This window comes from Scophthalmus maximus, chromosome 20 (genome assembly GCF_022379125.1).
Source record: "Scophthalmus maximus strain ysfricsl-2021 chromosome 20, ASM2237912v1, whole genome shotgun sequence".
In the NCBI taxonomy this organism is placed as follows: domain Eukaryota; kingdom Metazoa; phylum Chordata; class Actinopteri; order Pleuronectiformes; family Scophthalmidae; genus Scophthalmus; species Scophthalmus maximus.
In genome coordinates, this window is record NC_061534.1 from 13,774,240 (window position 1) to 13,787,897 (window position 13,658).

The 13,658-nt window shown below is 42.8% G+C and overlaps 1 protein-coding gene across 1 annotated transcript; it reads right to left on the reverse strand.

The window, feature by feature from the left end:
• Window positions 1–273: 273 nt before the first annotated feature.
• On the reverse strand, window positions 274–9,658 carry prkaa1 (protein kinase, AMP-activated, alpha 1 catalytic subunit). The gene is made up of 9 exons (XM_035607205.2): window positions 9,445–9,658; window positions 7,887–8,028; window positions 6,100–6,193; window positions 5,692–5,836; window positions 4,863–4,950; window positions 4,515–4,739; window positions 3,883–4,399; window positions 3,660–3,786; window positions 274–3,063 (listed from the first exon to the last, which is right to left on the reverse strand). The coding sequence occupies exons 1-9, from the start codon at window positions 9,539–9,541 to the stop codon at window positions 2,780–2,782; spliced, it is 1,719 nt and encodes a 572-aa protein (XP_035463098.1). The 5' UTR covers window positions 9,542–9,658; the 3' UTR covers window positions 274–2,779.
• Between the last annotated feature and the right edge of the window lie 4,000 nt (window positions 9,659–13,658).

The following is a 13,658-nucleotide window of genomic DNA, read 5'->3' on the forward strand; positions in this document are numbered from 1 at the left end:
GAATGCAGCATGACCCGGAAACTGGAGATGTGTTCAAGGTCGCTTAAAGAAACACAACCCATATTTTTAAGGGCCCGTTCAATCACTTACATACAGCAATATGGCTCCACTATGATCTGATTAATTAGAGTACACAGAGGACTTGATTTGTTTACAAGCAAAAGAATGGGATAACATACTATATTATGCTATATTTCTAGTTAACTAGGCTTTTTGTAAGCATGTGTACAACAAATGTCAATAGACTAGAAACATACAGAGAAGCTCCAGCAGAACTGTGCAATTTAGCAGTTTATTAGGCAGTTGTGTATACAAATGATTTCAACACTGTCCGTTCAGATATACACTGATCAATCTAGTAGGGTCCCTTTACACACCAAACAAAAATAGAACAATATTTTTTCTTAGAAGCAGTTCAAACAGACAGACTGATAGAACTCACAGTCTACTAGGAAACTACTTCATAAGCTGTCAAAAGGGTCACCGTTTCACACATTCATGTTTTCTGCAAAACCCATCATGTAAAGCCATGACCATGTTTTGTAATCAGAACTTGCAACTGCCCTTCCAGACTAAAAAAAAAAGTTTTTGTTTGACAACATCTTTTCAAGACCACCGTGTGTCATAAACTGTAGTTTAAAAGTGAGACATAAAGGTCAAATATCAACTCAATATTTTAGCCCAAACCTATTCTGTGGGACAGCAAGGAGACAAGATGATCCCAATCTTTGTCACACCTTTTTGTTGTATTATGTCTTCTTGAAATGTAAAATTGTTGTTTTAAAGATGTGGAGAGCTAAACACTGGAAACTTAGACTTCAGCAACTGCTGATAACTCTTAATAAAAATCTAACTTTTTTTGTTGAAGTATCTGATATTACAACAAGAACATGCAACGTTCTTTAAAACCTGGTTTACAATTGACAAAAGACAAAAATATGAAAACCCAGTTTACTTCATAAGTTGGATACTGATGTCTACAGTAGTTTGGCAAGAGCACCTTAACTTTGTTTTAAGTTTTCCAGTTAATAATTGTTTATTGTTTCCACTTCTGAAATGTCAACTTATTAAGAATCTGTGTATTTTTAACTAATAGTAAGAGGTAAAAGGTGGCGATAATTTTGATCAGCACTGAATTCAAACCTGGACTGACGCAAAAACTCATCAACAGTACTGATAATATTAAGGCAGGCAAACAACAGACACCACTTAAAAAACTTTGGACAGGAAATTGAGAGACACACTTCATAAAACTTTGTGAGATTGTAAGCAGAACGTTCTGTCTGACATTTTTGTATGACTAATTCAGCTGCACATTTGTGATCTAAATACTTGTGATGTTTTGTCATTTGTCAGAACTGCGATTTACCTGGTAGGACTCAATAATTACAAGCTCACAAGTTTGTTTCAGGTTCAAATACATGTGAAGCTTTTTACCGAGGTGAACAGTCAAGGGAATGTGGCCAAATCAAAATATGGACATATCTCAAAAAAATGACAATATTTTGGATGTATTCAACTGTTGATAGACACCGACCATGCGTTGCATGTAATTGCTGCTACTCATTTTCAAATTGAGGCCTTTACGCTTGGGATAGATTGGCATTTATGAATTGAATGTAGGCAAAAGGCATTTCACTCAGAAATCATTCTTGAATCCTAATAATTAAAAAAAATACAACAAAAAGTAAAAATAAAACATGTAATGGTATTATGTGAAGCTGAATATGATATTTCTAGATTTTGACTGCCATGGCAAAATATCTCTTGAATCGTTAAAGCAGGCTATATTTATCTGGAAAGACAATCAAGTATCAGATTAATTGTGATTGAAGGAAACAAAACTGATATTGATTTAAAAAAAAACAACAACAAGATAGTAAAAAAGGAAAATAATATACCATCCAGCAATAGATCTTAATGCAGAAAGAAAAATCAATTTCCAACAGAAAAAACACTGTCCACTTTATGTACTGATAAATATATTCACCTCTTTATATATATATATATAAAAATGTTGGGGACAGACAATTTTTTCAAACATTTTTTTTTACAACAAGGACAATACCATGAAAATTTAGTTTGACAACTCAGATTCACAAAAAAGAAAACCTAACTCAAATCTGATGAAGCATCTTTTATCCCTGACGCAAGACAGAAACACAGGGGCCATTGCACTTCTTGTAGTCCAATGAATGATGGGCCTGACAGCCCTCCTTATAGCCAGTGCAGCACCCCGATACATCTGCACCACTTCTCTGATCCCTACTGAGAGAAAAAAAAAAACACGGAGCAGCAGGAAAGAAAGGGTACTCTGTGCAAAAGTGCTTCCTGCATCCTACACGTCTGCCACCCAACTACCCGACCCTCAACATGTGGCTTCCTTTCTCTGCAGGCAAAAAATTGGTTCTCTGTACTGGAATGCTCACTGGCTACAGTACAGAAAATTCAGTGTACTCACTTGAGCGTTTATGTATGGGCAGTACGTGGACTTTTGCTATCAAACTGATCAGGAAACTGCAAAATAAACCAAAAACCATCTGAAGTGTTGCTCTGTCGTAGCTATTACATAGCTTGTCATTCAACTCTTCCAATAACCCCTTACATCCCCCGTCAGCTCGGTATACATCCCTTCGGCTTTGGGAAACACCAACCTGCATCAGTGCCATGGAACAACCACTTCATCCTCCGCCGGGATGAACTGAGCCATGAATCGGTTGCATGCTTATTGCTATAAAGACACTCAGAGAGGATAAAAGGCTAGCGATTGTTTTGCAAGTTATCGTGCGAGCAGTTTAATAAGATTCGCGCACATCTCAAAGAACTCGATGGTGTGGCTCCCCGGCCGAGGGACGGGCACACTGTCCGCCCCTCCCGCCGAGTCAATGGATGAGGTTAACGATGACGCTAAGGAGCCTTCCGCCGCCTTGGTGGGGTGCACGGTGCTAGATGCAGGTGGAGTATCAGCCCCATCTACGTCACTCTTAATAGTGGTGCGGTAGTTGCCCACAGACCCAGAGCGCAGAGGGGTCGCAGTTCCAGATTTTGTCTCCAGCATATCATCTGTATAACACAAGAACCACAATGTTTTCTACACAATTCACGTACAAAAACATCAACTAAAAAAAAATTATTTCATTCCAGATCAACACCTAGAACCAAAGAATCTCCCGGTCGATTAAGAATATTTGATATAAATGTTGATTAAACATGATAGAAATGCAAGGTCACAACAATCCCCAGTAGATGTTCTGTATTTCTAATGTGACTGACCTTGCTACATCCTGAGCTCATTAAAATGGCCCGTAACAAAACCCTCTTATCTCAGATTTTTCCTTTGAGGTACCGCTGAGCACCTACACAGACTGTGCAAAAAGCCACGGCCCTCGGACCCGGGTCAATCATTAATGAAGTATGCCCTGGCGCTGTGCACTGCAGGACAGAATCCAGTAAAACAACACCTAGATACAAGGAGTTGAATTCATAACTTAATGCAAATCTTGGGTTATAAACTGCTTTTGTGGTATAAGACCAGTTTAAATGATATACCCGTTTCTTTGTCAGGTTTATGGAAAAAAAAGTAATAGCCATCGTTCTGTGTTTCTTCACACACACTTTAGTAAAAGGAAACATCACTGTATTGTGGAATTCAAACTTACCGTCAATGCTACGGAAGTCTAGGAGGTAGGTTCTACTGTCCACCTGGTAGAGTTGAAGGCTCATCTTGGTTTGCATCCCGGTGATAGGATTCTTCCTTCTCACACGTAAATAATACGGATTCACTACCTGAAAAGTTTTGAAGGTTGAAGAATAAAGTTTGTATCATGCAATCATTTCATTTCTTTTTACGGACATTTTCATCTCTCCTATTTTCTTCCTCACCTTCCACTCATAATCCAGCTGTTTCATGGCACGGCACACCTCCGACATGATGTCATTGGGCCTACTCTGACTGCGGATACCTAGGTGCCACTTGGCCCTTCTGACACCCTGGTGCTTGGACTTCTGGGGGTTCAGTTCGTCCAGTGTGTGCCGAGGCCGCGGAGGGGTCTCCGCCAAGAGGAAAGGTACGCGTTCGGGGTGCGGCTTGACGACGCCGGCAACAGCTGCTCCGGACGAGGTCATGTGCTCCTCTAGAAAAGAGTCTGGGGGGCTGGACGCCAGGTAGAAATCCTTGGCTTCGTTCATGATACGACGATTGTCAATGATGAGGTGATAGGCGACGGCCAGCGGATCCTGATGGTTGCGACTGTATATGCAGGTCAGGACCTCCTCCTCTGTGCACTCAAACTTCTCGCACACCTCCTTCAGGGCCTCGTCGTCAATCATGTTGTTGCTGTAGGAGGGGTCCTCCGGGAACAAATACTTGGGTAGGTCCTGTTTGAACCACTCGTCCTCTCTGCGGGGGGAGGTGACATTAGAACGTGATGTACCAGTTTAACATCTTCACTCTCACTCTACGATCTACAGAAAGCCAGGATGGTTATGGTTGTTATTAATCTCAGCCAGCTCACCTGATTTCTCTGATGGTGGCTCTTTTCATGGGGTCCACCTGAAGCATGTGTTTCAGGAGGCTTATTACCGAAGCGTTCAGATACTGTGGGGTGAAAAATATCCCATCACAGATCTTCTTAAAGAGCGTTGGCACGTGGTCGTCGTCGAAGGGAAGAGTCCCACACAACAAGGCATAGAGAATGACCCCACTGCTCCAGATGTCGACCTCCGGACCAGCATATAACCTGAGGACGGAAAAACGGAAACACAAACCCAACAGTTGTGAAGGAGAAATGTGTTAATTCAATGCCAACTTCTGGCATCATAATGGAAGAATGCTTAAAATACTATGAAAAGAAAAACATTACCTCCCTGAGATGACCTCAGGAGCAGCATAGTTTGGAGAACCACAGCTCGTTCGCAGGAACTCTCCGTCCGACATCATGTTTGATAAACCTGCAGAGCATTTTACAGAAGACTTTGATTGGTATAATGATAATGATTGCTGCTCCCTTGCTGTTAACATTTATCTGTCGTACTGCATTTCAAACTAAAACATTTGAGGAATTCTGTGCTCCGCCAGCAAGGAGAAGAAGCTCTTTTCTCTAACAACATAAATGAGTCACAGTGAAATAACACTGCTCTGACAAAATTCTGATAAATGGATTCTATAAAGAATAGTAGATATTCAAAGTATTCAAAAGAATTTGGAAAATGTACAACAACATCAAGTTTCAACTTCTAGTTTGAAATGAAGTTCTTCATATGTGCCTCGGGAATTATCCTTAAAGGTTAAGCATTATTACGATTACATTACACAGTTTATCACCACAAGGCACTATACTTAAAGTATTTCCTAAGGCTTAACAATCATGTTTAATGTACTTCTTCCTTATATATCATTTGAGAAGGGACAATTTCTGAAACGTAGATTGTTTTCATCAATTAATGCATTAAATATTGCTTTATATTAGAGCTCAAAAACTCCACCTAGTACATTTAATTTTAAGTAATTGAAGAAAGCCCATCCATTATCTACATCGCTAATCCTTTGAGGGTTGCAGGAGGGTTTATGCCAATCCCAGCTGACACTGGGTGAGAGGTGGGGTGCGCCCTGGACAGGTCGCTGACATACAGCTGTTCGCATCCACTTGCCACCTGTAGAGACTCGGCAGTTTTGGACAGAGATACACTTACCAAAGTCAGCAATCTTGGCATTCATGTGTGCATCGAGCAGCACATTTTCAGGCTTGAGGTCTCGGTGCACCACCATGTGTCTGTGGCAGTAGTCTACTGCAGAAATAATCTGCTGGAACAGCCGGCGACTCTCCTTTTCATCCAACTGTCGAGGCAGAAGTGATCTGTTAGGTGTGATTTTCTCAGAGACTCGGTCGGCACATCACTGCTGACTAAGCAGCACTTGTTGTGTTTTCACATCTTTTCCAATCGCTGTTGGTTTTTGGTTCACAAAGTTAAAGGATCTGTCTTCTGGTCCCACCGCTGACTATCTATTATACATACATGTGCTACATAAAGTGCGACAAGACTGAAAGACTGAAAGAAACTCTTGGACATAGTGATACCAGACAAGACATTTTCTTTTACCTTTCCATTTTTGCAGATGTAGTCAAAGAGCTCTCCTCCCGAGACATATTCCATCACCATGAAGATATCTGTCGGGGTGCTTATAACCTGATACCTGCAGCGGTGAGCACAATGTTGAAACCATTGTTATACTCAAGTAGCTGATATTACACAAATACAAACTTAGAAAGGTTATAAGTGATTATTATATCATATGAACTGGAATGTGAGCTATTATATTTCCTGGAATAAACTGTGGAATAGATTGCAGAAACATCAGAAGGACATATATGTTCTCTGTGTCTCACAAATTGAAAAATACTCCGTTAATAAAAACACTGTATAATACATTTAGAAACATGTCTCTCGTGCGTGCCTTCCCTCTCCCTGGCCCGCAGTTGTTCATAATTCTATAAATGTTCAAGAAATCCCATCCCAAAAAGTAACGCCTGGTCACAGAAGCAAGATGGTGTCGAAATCACTCTCCTCCTTTGCTAGGAGGAACTTTACCATCTGCTGATTGTGAACTAACCCATACTATATTTACATGGTTCAGACAACATTTAACAAACTACATGTGCTGTTGGTTACTGTCATTCGGTCCGGAGCTTAGAGAGAAATTCTTCTACGTCAGTATCCACACTGGCACCTATCAAACCTACATCTATTTACACTACAACGGCCGTGCAGCTCAACTTGCACATTATAAATCTTAATCCCTGTGATTGTCATTTTCAACATCAAGCAGCCGAATAAGCTACCAGAGCCGAAATTCCTGTCAGCTTCACAGAAACCACCCTGTACACGCTGCAGTTCAGAATGCACACGTTTTACACTCCTTATTTGCACAGTAATGACAACGGGACAGAGTTAACATGTTGTATCCACAAGCTTCAAATCAAACAACAGCCATGTTTGCCTGAAGGTAAACTCAGTAATGGTTCTGCTACGGTCTAAAGATGGGAACAAAAAAAAATCACCAAAGTTTCACTAGATGCGACAGATGTTGACTAACTGCTCATCTGTTGTGTCACAGTTGATACAAACATCCTGTGGATCAGATGAAGCAGTACTGTGTTACATTGCCACATCAGTCTTTTCTAGACAGTTTTCAGACCGACCCCACACCCACACACTCGTCCTCCCCCTGTTTACATTTTTGTGCATGCATGATATGAGCTGGTATTTCAGGCAGTTAGCCACACCTGCTGGTCCGTTTAATGGGCCTTTGACTTTGGCCTTGCAGCCGGCAGACATCCACATACCAGAGAGGAGGTGCCTTGGCAATTTCCCAACTATAATTTTAGACCAGCGATTCTTTGATCGATAGTTGACCGTTATCAAATTTGTTTTACAGTGCCTCACCTACTAAACTATCGTCACCAATGCGTGCACATGTTGACAGCAATACTATAAACGACTGGTAACAAGACATACCTTGTTTGAGTTGACAAAATTACATTTGCATCTGCACAGTCCCAACCCATGCGAGTACAGTGAATTTACATTAAGTATCTTTAAAAAAAAAAAAAAGAGGTTACACACCAAAGGCATCACAATAGACAGTGATGGAGCACCTTTGTACATTGAAATGAAAGCCCAACAGAGGGGATAAACAAAACATGCGATAACACAGAATTAGCAGAGGGCTGACTGGAGCGGTGACTGGCCCAGACAGCCATCGTCCTAGAGTGGATATGTTCAAAAAAACACACACCATTAAAAGCCTGGAAATAGCACAGTGGGTGGCATTAAAGTGGTGGCGGGGGGATTACAGAGCAGCAAGCAGGGTGTAATCTAGGACTTACAGTTTAATTATGTGAGGATGCCTGAAAAGCTTGAGGTTCTGGATCTCCCGGCGAATCTTTCCCACCACATCCAGACTGCGGATCTTCTGCCTGTTCAAGATCTTCACCGCCACTTGGTGCTTGGTCAGCTCGTGTTGGCCCACTGCAGGATGAGAAGGGCGAGAGCACGTGAGAGGACACGTCAAAAGGAGAAATATTATAGAGAACAATGCAGAACCGCCGTCTCTACGAGGGGTGGAAACCTTGCGTCTAAAATAAACACGAACGCTTTGAACGCGAACTAACGACCATGTGAAAGCAGCACAAACAAAAGCAGCACATGTAACGATGACTAATAAAGTTGATGTGGTGAACTTGCTGATAGACAATTAAAAGACACCATTTGGATAAAGTGGAACTGTAAAGTTGAGGGACAATTCTCTGTGGGTTCACTATTACGGGCAACCCTTTTAAACATACTAGCAGTCATTTGATCTGCTGATGATATGAATGGGATATTAAACAAATATCTATTACGCCGTTCATTCACAAGACCCAGATGTGTTAAGGATAAAAAGAAATTGGGGGGTTGGTTTTACACAGAAGTGTACATACAGCAGTCTGGGGGAAAGAACACAAACACAATCCAAACACATCAGAACAAACTTCACAAAGAGAGGAGTGAATGTCACATCTGAGTGAATGTCACATCTGAGTGAATGTCACATCTGAGTGGACGGCGGGACGTTGACGGTGGTGAAGTGCTGCTGTAGATCCACCAGTCATGCTGGTAGTTTGCATGTCAACCCCCGAGCACAAGCAGAACGATGAAGTGAGACGACTAACTGGGACTTATTCCAGCTTCTCTTGTTCTGTTTGCAGGCGGTCTGATTGGTGATTAATAAGTTCCCAGCAGTCACTGGTGGTGTAACAGCCTGTAATGTAAGCAAACACACGTGACCGGTCCCCCCCCCCCCCCCCCCGCTGAAATCCAACAGGTATCGCGTGTAGTTCGTGGCGATTCGGACAAAGTTGTGCCCCGACACGCCGGGGCGGGTGTTCGGCTGGGTCTGCCCCACCACACGCCTACGGAGCGACACGGTCGCCTCATCTGAATGGGCCAAGGCAACTGGCAGAGAAGGGAGAGCCGGGTCCCAGTGTAAAAACCTGTGCGATATGGGCCACGAGTTTGAAGCGTTGACGCGGATTAAGGCGAGAGAAAGCCCCGGCTGTCTGCTCGCGGGGGGGGGGGGTCGCTGTCCGGCGTACGTCCTGACATGCGACCTGCGGCTCCCTGGTTAGCTCGGAACGCGACCGACGCTAACTGCAACACCCGTCGCGCCAAAGAAGTCGGTGCCGTTAAAGCTCCCGCTGCCAGGCCGTCGCCGAAGGGTCGCGTCGGGCAAAACCCGAGCAGAGACAAACTGGCGGCGGACAACAAGTGTGCTCCCTTCGCCGGCGCCGCGACGAGTTAGCCTCGATAGCCGGCTACGCTAGCAGCTAGCGGCTAACGGCTCCCGTCGCCACCATCTTTCCGTCGGCGGCGCACACGAACCGCCGACGAGACGGTCGGACGCACCTTTAACCTTCCCGAACGTGCCCACTCCGAGCGTGTCTCCGAGGATGTAATGTCCGATTTTCACTCTTCCTTCATGTTTGGTTTTTTCCGTCGCCATCTTCCCGCAGTGGCCTTGCTGCGAGGTTAGCGAGCTGCGGGGCAGAGACGAACCGAACTCCGCCGAGTGCGTCTGTAGCTCCGGCGGCGGCTCGGCTCCGTGCAGCGGAGTGGGAGGGGCCCCGGCTCCCGTGCGCTTCGTCAATCGCGTAGGCGACGTCGCGCGTTGCCTTCGCGTGCACTCGGTAAACTCCTAAATCAGACTGTGATCTTCAACGTGTCATGCACAAAACTTGTTTGCAAAAACCTTGGGGTGTATGTAATCCTCATTTATTTTCATATTGACTGTGACTTTTTAAGCCGTCTTTTGAGGACTTCCATTGTGTTATTGTTGTGGTGGTGGATGTTTATCAGTGCATGTGTGTATCCTGTTGTAGTTGTTGTTGTTTTTACTTGCCCTAAACCATATAAGCCTTTGGGATCAATTAAAGTTGTACAGTCCTGCTCCTTGTTGGTGTCCCTTGTCCACTGTCGCTCAGTCTCGGTCGCTCTACTTGTGAGTTGCGAACAGAAGCGACGTAGACAAAGTCAAAAGAAAAAGAAAAAGCAGCAGCAGCGACTTGCTCTGTGGTCTCAGTGAGGAATCCTCACTCCGAGCAGAGCCTCTCTTACTGTATCACACCACTCCAGAGACTTAGAATCCTCATAGACACTTTGAGAATAACAATGATCTGGTCAGGATGTGACAATAACTGCAGACTGAACTTGTGAATGCACTGTGGTGAGTGGCAGTGAGCAGCCTCAGAGCGACCTAAATCATACCCTCAAAGGATGTCCTTGACTACTTTTTGCTCGACCCAAAGCATAGCTCAAAGTACAGACTGAGCAAATACACGTTTGACTCACTCAGCCAGTGAGTGATCATTAAAGAAAGAGAGGCCCTGTCAACAGTTACCATGACTCCCTTTGGACGTCTTGTAAGAATTAACAGTTTGTCCCATAGGTCCAGTGGCACTGTGTTTGTGTGTGTTTGTGCGTGTTTGTGCTTTGCTGCTCTCTGCCTACTTTCAACCTTCTTGTGCACATTACCGTTGACAAATTGCACATGCTTGCTCTATTTCAAGTACATTCTTTATATTTCTATTCCTTATTCCAGAATTCACGTTAAGGTTCTTGTTATAACTTACAGAGCACTCCACGGACAGGGCCCCAGAGTACATTCCTGACCTTCTGCTATCCTACATCACCAGCAGGTCATTCAGGTCTTCCGACTAGGACTTACTTGTTGTCCCTCGCACACACATTAAAAACAAAAGGTGTCCGCGCATTTGAAGCCTCGCCTCCGTATCTATGGAATGATCTTCCGAAAGCTCAAAAATAATTTATTCAAACTGGCCTTTGTGTTGTGAGTCTTTCAATCTTTAATTTGATCATTGTATTCTTTTGTATTCTTGTAAAGCACTTTGTGACCTGCTCTGTGACAGGTGCTATATCAAATAAACTTTACTTACTTACTATATATATTTTATATATTATATATAAGTGCATTGTATGCCTATCTATCTATCTATCTATCTATCTATCTATCTATCTATCTATCTATCCATCCATCCATCCATCCATCTATCTATCTATCTATCCATCTATCCATCCTGCCTGTCTGCCTGCCTGTCTATCTGTAGACAGTCTCCTCTTTTCAGAGCACAAGAAGTCATCGCAGCAGGACATATAATCTGGTATGTGTAGTTCTGTCTCTGTCCTTGTTTGTCACGCCAGCGTTTGTCGGGTGGACATTTGAAGAGTGATTCCTTAGTAAATGTCCGTCTGTAATCGACTTTCTCAGTCTTCTGGTTAACTGGACAAATGTCTATAGCCAAACTCTAATCAGATGAATACAGAGGCATCAACCAAAGTCTTTTCAGGACATCTTGTGGTCACTTGTGGAGCTTGCAGGCGTAATTTGTCCCGTGTCCAATGTGGCTGTTTGTTCTTGATGATAGCAGCTCAGTAGGTTGAATAAATGAGATGCTTGATTACAAGATACTGAATCCGATATTCCGGGCTTTAAAGTAATTGTACTACTACACATCCTGTCATGTCATTTGTAATATAGAAGGTACAACAGGTTATTCAGGGTGAAACAATTCAAATCTCAATAGGGTCATTCAAGTGACTGAAGCAGCTTAATGATATCAGCTTAGGGCTGTGGTGCCACAAAGATAAATACATTTTTGACTAAATCAACTATGATAAACTCTGATCCAGTTAGGGTGAGGGTTAGGGCTGGACCTGGACTACATGTGTTTGGTCTATAAGATAATTAAAAGGCTTCATGCAACAACCACACAGAATATTAAAGTGAGTAGTGAGATAGACCAATACAGTACATTACTCTTTATATCACATAAATAAGTACTAGGACATAGCTGGCAACGTTTCCCACAATGCAACTCAATATCGTCTTCCCAATTGCCACCAAAATACTTTTGGTGAGGGAGGCTTTCTGTAAAAAATGTTGGTCTGTAAAGTCCGAGACGAGATAACCAACATCATCGAGATGCAATGATGACGTGATGAATGATGGATCGACCTGTGTTGTTCTTTTTTCACAACTAAACGGATTTTCAGGTGTAAAATCTGTGCAGTGCCCCTTTTGAATGTAAGGCATTTGGTAAATTTGACTGTGATGTGCTTTTAAATGTGTATCTGACTTTTCTATCACGTTCTATTCTATCAGAAAATATATGCTGACGTTGATCTTAACGAATCTAGCGCATCATCTTTGGGTTACTGATGGAAAAAACCTGCTTCCACATTTTTCATGAATTCATTTATAGGTGGTATTCACCTCCAGGTCGCTAAAAGAGCTGGGACTTTCTCATTAGAAAAAAAAAGTCTCTCTCATGTCTTGCCTCTAAATGTCCAGTAGATGGGAGTGTCTATGCAAGAGAGGAGATGAGGAGGATGATGCCCTTCCCCAGGTTGGTTGCAGTGCAGCATTGCATTCTGGTACTACTTATGAATTATGGGTTCTTGAATCAGCACAGTTACAAGAAATGAATCATGGTAAATGTAACTAGAGCAGAAGCTGAAACACGCCGACTGACGACAGACAGGAACAAGTAGATGAGTGAGTTGGTGAAGTAAGGATCATTACTGAGAGAATCCTCAAAGTGGCAGCACTTCACCAGATAATGTAATGAGATCAAACCTGACACAACCAGATTATATTAAAAAAAAGAGAGTGCGAAATAAACGTTGATCTTGCTAAGTATAGAAACAAAAGTAGATAAAACTAGACCTAATCTGGGCCCCGGGGTGTCATCGTCATTAGCTGGGAGTTAAAATGTCCCCCTCCATGAGGATCCCATCACTGTCCAACTCCGTTACTTCTCCCACGGTGCCTACATTAGCCCCTGGCAGTTTATCACATGGGACAGTGATCATCATTTTAATTACAGGGGGTGCTTATTATAATCCCGCTGGATCTGCCAGTTAACATGCTTTGTTAAATCGTTACCGCTGTTCCACACCAGGGCCAACCGCCCTCCCAATGAAACACAACACAAATGGCCTTCACATTTAGAAAACAAGACACAATCGAGCTCATTCAAGGGTTTTTTTCTTCTTTTTTTTGCACTAGCAGCTATTTACTTTTTCCATGAAAAAAGGTTTATTGCTCATAAGAGTATGTATGAATACAGCTGCACATACATTACACAACATGGACATTTGATGACAAGAAAAAGCAAACGTGGAATGAAAACACCAATCTAGAAGTCACAGCCAATTATTCGCACGCACTCAGAATCTTTGCATGTGAAAGAACTGGAGGATGATCGCGTCGGAGGTGCTCAACTGTGAAATTAATAATGCAAAGGTTTCACCGTTACATTTATCTGCACTGAAAGGCAAATGCGTTGCCGTGCGATCTTCATCATCACACGGATTCTTCGATACAAACCCTCATCTTGAAAGCCAATCTCCTCTTTCAATGTATAAGGTAAGAGGCTACAGCACATTACATTACTGCATCTAATCTTTCTCAATGTAGTAATCTCCTGCTATAATCCCGTTACTGGACATGTGTTCACTACCTGTCACTTTTCAGCCAATGGGACTTCAGTTTAACAGAGATCGACCTTACTGCGAAAAACAATTCAAAACGTAACACGCCA